General features: G+C 59.3%; 1 protein-coding gene across 1 annotated transcript; it reads right to left on the bottom strand.

Moving 5' to 3' along the window:
* Positions 1-308: 308 nt before the first annotated feature.
* LOC104529822 (AP-3 complex subunit beta-2) lies at positions 309-5,889 on the bottom strand. The gene is made up of 18 exons (XM_010174232.2): positions 5,663-5,889; positions 4,934-5,009; positions 4,739-4,813; positions 4,519-4,614; positions 4,268-4,428; positions 4,039-4,105; positions 3,348-3,530; positions 3,063-3,239; positions 2,729-2,826; positions 2,391-2,445; positions 2,166-2,237; positions 1,936-1,998; positions 1,574-1,706; positions 1,389-1,498; positions 1,136-1,312; positions 865-1,051; positions 645-763; positions 309-440 (listed from the first exon to the last, which is right to left on the bottom strand). Exons 1-18 carry the CDS (start codon positions 5,887-5,889, stop codon positions 309-311), a joined length of 2,208 nt encoding a protein of 735 aa, XP_010172534.2.
* Positions 5,890-6,077: the final 188 nt, after the last annotated feature.

A 6,077-nucleotide genomic window follows, 5' to 3' on the forward strand; every position in this document is an offset into this window, starting at 1 on the left:
CATCCCCCCATCCTCCCACTGCATCCCCGCATCCCCCTGCCACATCCCTACATGTCCTCTGCCACGTCACCACCACAATGGCATGTCCCTGCTGCAGTGTCCCCTGCCCAATGACCCACTGTGGTGGCACCTGCCTGATGGCCCATCATGGTGCCTCCTGTCATATGTCCCACCATGGTGGCACTTACCAGATACCCCATCATGGTGCTTCCTGCTCCATGCACCACCATGGTGGCACTTGTCCTATGCCCCACTGTTGTGGCACTTACCTAATGTCCCTACGACAGTGACCCCTGCCCCATGCCCTGCTATGCCACCAGGTCCTCACCACTGTCTGCTGACTCCGTAGGCCCTGACTCGCCTTCCGAGTCAGAGTAGAAGGGTTTCTCCACCTTCTCCTTCCTCTTCTCTCGGCTGGTACACTTGGTCCACTCAGGAACCTGCTGGCACAGGGTTGATGGAATCCTGGATCACCCATGGGTGGGGGGCCCAAACAGCACCCTTGCCCCCCTCCTGTCCCCAGGCAGGTGTGTGGGCACCAGAGAGGAGACATGGGGCAGCCGGGCACCACCTGGGCACCTTCTGGGGCTCTCCCAAGACCTCAAGGTGATGCCCCCACCTTGGCCCCTCCATGCTCCACGCACCTCCACATTCCTCACGGAGGGGTCAGGAGCCTCATCTGGCCAGTCGGGCAGCTCCTGGTAGCCCACAGCCTTAGCGTTGAGCAGGTGGGACAGGGAACCCAGCTGGAAATGGTCTCGATCTACAGGGGGGTTAGAGGTGGCAGCAGCTCAGGGACAGCCATGCAGTACTGTGGTGAGAGCTGGCCCTGTGTCCCCATGCCCTGTGACCAGGGGTGGGTACCTTTGAAGGAGGACTCCAAGATGGGAGCGGGCTTTTGGGCCAGGAAGAGCTTCTTGGCATACTTGTTGAGGGCCCCACTCTTCTCGGTGGGCACGATGAGCTGGCGGATGAAGCGAGCCCTGTCACGGATGTCATAATTCTGGTCGTACTTGGCCAAGTTGAGGACATACTGGGTCAGCAGCTTGCTCTGCGCCAGGGGACATATTCAGGGCCAACCTCTCCATCCCCAGTGGGGAAACTGAGGCACACCATGGGGCCACATCCCTGCTACCTGCTTGGAGTTGGTCAGGTAGAGCTTAGCAGCCAGGTTGATGACCTGCAGCTTGACGATGTCCTCCTCATTGGTGAAGGACTTAGCCATCTTGCGCAGCACGTCGGGTGCGATCTTGGGCACGTGCTCACAGTACTCTCCAATAAGCCACAAGATGCTGGCTCCTGCCATTGGCACCTGCAAAACACCCTCAGGCATGTGGCATGGCTGCCACCCACCCTGGCCCCACGGGCCACACAACACCTCAACCCACCTGGATGTTGTCGGTGAGCTTGGCCATGTGCTTGATGATCTCACTGTGCTGGGCCGGCTGCATCTGCAGCAGCTTTTTGATGACCACCACGGATTCAGCCACCACCAGCTCTGTGGGCAGAGACCCATCCTCAGCAGGATCTGAGAGTGATGGAGCCCCCATTTTGCCCCACCACACGTACTCACCATCCCGGTTGGAGAGAAGCTGGACCAGGCCATTGAGGCAGGTGTCTCGCACCTTCCCAATGTTGGTGGCACAGCGCCCAATGGCTTGGATGGTGGCTGCCACAAAGTCCTTGTCCATGCTGCGGATGTAGGTCTGCACAGGCATGGGGAAGACACGTGACATGTCACCTACATGCCAGTGCTGGTCACCCTCCCATGCAGTGGTCACATATTGGAGGTCTTTGGAGCCACCCATGAGGTTGGCATGGCCTCAGCCCACTCCTCCTGTTGGGTTTCTCCTTTGTTCTCTCCATGGTGGTATTTTGGCACCCAGAGCCATGCAAGGGGGGCACCCTGGTGGCCTCAGTATGGTCATGGCATACCTGGAACTCCCGCAGGATGGTGGAGATGTTGGTCTCGTTGGCCAGGTTGGTGAGAACCTCCAGCTGTGGAAAAGAGGAAGAGATGGGCAGCATGGGGGCACAGTGCCAGGGCACGAGGTCCTTGCTGTCCTCCTGCCCTCAGGACATGGAGGACAGGTGCCCCACAAGGAAGGGCCCCATGAAGCCCCATAGCCACCAGTGATGAGTTCTGCCAGATGTTTCCAGCTCACCTTGAGGATCTTGATCTGTGTGGGGTCTGTGGAACGGATGTAGAAGCTCTTCAGGTAGGGCTCAAACATCCCCTGCATGCAGAGCCAGCCATGTTAGTGCCATCCCTGTTCCCCCCTCACTGAGGCCACTCGCAGGCAGCTTGCTCTGGTGACCCTGCTGGCTAGCCCTCATTCCACTCCAGAGTCAACAGGGCCAACTCGTCCCACACCAAGCCCAAGACTCACCCGTCGTTTGATGGACATGGTGGCCACGTTCTGCAGCACAACATACTGCACCTCACTACGGGGACAAAGAGGGGATCATCATCAGTGGGGCAGGGACAGACCCCAGAGCACATAGCTGTGAAGATGGGGCAGGACCTACCACCAGGCTGGTGCCACCATGATGCTGCCACCCCATGTCTGGCCTGGGCTGGGCCAAAAAGTCCTCTTTTTATGGCAGTTTGCCCCAGCCCTGTGGGGATGGGCTTTTTGGGGGTTTCTCCCCGGGTCTTGGGGCTCCCTGCAGGTCCCAGCAATGGGGTGGTGGGGTAGGGGACCACCACAACTCAGGTGTCACGGACCTGTGACTCCGCAGGAGCCGCACCAGCGCCTTGGCGATGACACCAACCTCTGCCTTGGGTGCCAAGTGGAAGTAGAGCTGTGCCACGGCCATCACCACCTGCAAGGAGACACCGAGTGTCACCTGGTGGGCACAGGGACACCCTGAGAGATGGCTGTGTCCTCCAGAGTCCCACCTGACAGCACCTGGAGGAAGCCCATCCCTGGGGATGCCAGCCCTGGGTGTCCCTCAAGCACCCCAGTGACTTAATTGGCCAGTGAGGACATCACAAGCCCAGGCTGCTGGACACCAGTGGTGACCTCCAGGGAGGGACAGGACTGGGGCAGGGCACTCACCGCAGCGTTGCGGCTCTGCAGCAGAGGCTTGGTGTTGCGCAGGAGCAGGCGGTGGTCGGGGTCCATGACATAGGGCTTGCGCTTGGCCAATGAGGCTGCCTCTGCCTTGGTGTCCTTGGCATCCTCCTCCTCAGAGCCGTAGAAAGGCTTCTCGGTGCTCTCCTCCAGCAAGGACTCCTGCTGGTAGGTGGGACAACTTGCACCCCTCAACAGCACCCTCTCTTCACCCCACCTCTCCTGGAGCTCCCTGAGACTCCCTGGGCACCCCAAGTCTCCCACACTCACGTTCTGGTTGGGGCTGAGGAACTGAGTGCGTGCGTAGCGGGTCAACATGTTGATGATGACCACCTGCCCCCACTCCTCCACGTCAATGAGCAGGTTGCAGAGCTTGCGGTAGTTCTTGTGGATGAGATCGATGCGTTCTGGGCAGACCTCCTCAAATGCCATCACCACACTGCCAGCCACCAGCTGTGGAGGAAAAGCCTGGGGTGACTCACCAGAGTGGTGACTCACCATCAACATGATGCTGGTTTGGCGGGGATGATGGCATCTCCATGAGGACGCCAGGTCAGTAGGGACAGCTGCATCCCTGCAAGGATGCTGGATCAATGGGCACGGTGGCATCCATGTAAAGATGCTGGCTTGGAGGGGACAGTGGCATCCATGTGAGGAAGGTGGGTTAGCAGGGACGGCTGTATCCCTAAGATGATGCCAGCTTGGTGGGGACAGTGATCTCTGTGAAGATGCTGGTTTGATAGGGTTGGTGATTTCCTCATGGAGATGCTAGCTCAATGGAGATGGTGGGATCTCCACAAGGATGTTGACTTGTTGGGGACAGCAGCATACCCACAAGGACACCAGCTCTGCAATGACATCTGCATCCCCATGAGAATGCAAATTTGGTGGAGACATCTGCATCTCCATGAGGATCTCCCTGGATCAGTGGGGATCAGGGGAGATGCAGAGCCTCGCTCACCGTTGTCTTGTCTGCCAGCAGCTTCTCAATCACTTCAATGAGCTGGTCCTTCTGGTCGGAGTCAAGGCTGTGAGGGAAGAGCAGAGCAGGTGCAGCAGACCAAACTGCCCCCACATCCCTGCCTGTCCCTGCCTCCACCAAGCAGCTGAGACCTCCACCAAGCAGCTGAGATCCCAGCACCAGACCCTTATGGGTACCCCCAAAATTTAGCAGCTGCCCCCCCTGTTACCTGTACAGCTTGGGGATGGCGTGGGCGGCTGTCTTGCGCACGTACGGGGACATGTCCGAGGCGGCTTCCTTGATGGCCAACATCATGATGGGCACGATGATAGGCACACGGATGCTGGAGAGGACCCGCAGGGCACTGGCGCGGATCAGCTGGTTGGGGTCCTGTGGGGACATGCAGGGGGCTGCAGCGTCACCATGGGGGGCTTACTGTTCCCCTGCCCCCCCCCACCCCATGTCCCCAAACCATCTCACCTTGAGTCCTCGCTGGAAGGTGGAGATGGAGAGCAGAGCCAGATCCTGCTGCTCCTCTGCATAACGCACCAAGTAGACGTACACCAGCTTCTTCACCTGTGGGGTGAAGGTAGTGGGGCCATCTCAGAGCTCCCCAAAACCCAGCCCATCCCCACAACCCTCCTGCAGGGTGGAGGGTGCTACCATGGGTGCTACCAGGGCCACCCAAGACCTTTCTTACCTCAATGTTCTTGCAGGCAACATTTTTCACCACGGCTGGGAAGAGGTCGGAGGCGTTTTTTCCCCGGGCAATCATCTAAGGGGTAAAGGAGCAGAGTGATGGGTGGTGGCCAACATGGCATGGGATGGCATGGCACAGCACAGCATGGCTTGCTTGGCACCGGCAGTGGTCCCCACCAGTGGCAGCAACACCCACCGCCACGATCCTCTTCATGGCCTCCAGCTTGAGCGAATCCTTGTTGCTATCAAGCATCTCCTTGAGGTCATCGTGCCTGTGCCACACCAGGGGAAAAAAAATTCCCATTTGTTATTTTTAGCAATTTTTTGCCATTTTTACCTCTTTTTACCCATTTTCAGTCTTTTTTTTTCTGCTCCCAGCCTGCCATCAGGCTGGCAACCCGACCTCACCCTGCAATATTTATGGGGACAGGAGCTGGGTTACAGCCAGGTGAAAGAGGAGCTGGAGGGACTGGCACAGCGCTGGCACCCAGCAATGTCCCCATCCTCAGTGCAGGGACAAGGACCCTGTCCCATCCCAGCTGTGGTTGTCACCCCAGGTTGTCTCCAGATTGCTTCCCAGGGAGCAGGTGCCCACCACCAGCTCCGTCCTGACCACCAGCCCAGCTTGGCTGGGTGTCCTTTGTCCCCTCCTGTGCATGGTGGCATGGATGCACCGGTGCGCCCTGATGCAGAGCCCTTCCCTTGTCCCCTCCCTGGGCTGGGAAAAATGCCACCACCGTCCCCTTTTATAAGGCTGGTTGTCACCATTGTCCGCTCTTCTAAAGGACATCTGTCCCCATGGAACCCGGGGGGACCTGCAAGGCTTCATCCACCCACAGCAGCTGGGGGTGGCACCCATGGGACAATGCTCAGCCAGAGCCACCACCACTGGAGGGTCACGGAGGGTTCCTTGGGGGGATCTTACCACAGTGGTTGCCCAGTGCTGGTGGCCACCACAGGCTCAGGGCTGGCGAGCGGCTGCAGCTCGTCGGCTCGCAGGGCGCTGTAGCAGGCAGGTTGTCCAGCCTCGGTGGCCAGCACCGGGCTTGTCACCTCCTCAGCTGTGTCACCACCCAACGGTGGTTTTGGCCACCCAGCTGGCCCCGCTGGTAGCTGCCTCAGCAGCTTCTGCACTGATGGCAGGGACAGCATGGCTTTGACCCGGGTGGTGGCCCTGGGGACGGTGGCAGGGCTGTGGCCCCGCTCCTCCTCCCAGCACCACCAGCTGAAACCTGATGCTGGGGTTGGGTTGCAGCCGTGATCCTGACTCCCTTACCGGTGGATGAGGCTACCCCAGGGTGTCACATCCTAAGTGACACCTGTTCTGCAGCTGGGGCCTG

Source organism: Antrostomus carolinensis, unplaced genomic scaffold (assembly GCF_000700745.2).
Source record: "Antrostomus carolinensis isolate BGI_N321 unplaced genomic scaffold, ASM70074v2 scaffold45648, whole genome shotgun sequence".
Classification (NCBI taxonomy): Eukaryota; Metazoa; Chordata; class Aves; order Caprimulgiformes; family Caprimulgidae; genus Antrostomus; species Antrostomus carolinensis.

Bases quoted from the DNA above. Each gene is read 5' to 3' on its own strand.
- LOC104529822 (XM_010174232.2), bottom strand. From the start codon at position 5,889: ATGCTGTCCCTGCCATCAGTGCAGAAGCTGCTGAGGCAGCTACCAGCG. The intron at 3,240-3,347 runs GTGAGTGTGGGA...ACCTACCAGCAG, and splicing joins TCCTCAGCCCCAACCAGAAC to GAGTCCTTGCTGGAGGAGAG. The intron at 2,446-2,728 runs GTCCGTGACACC...TTGTCCCCGTAG, and splicing joins CGGCTCCTGCGGAGTCACAG to TGAGGTGCAGTATGTTGTGC.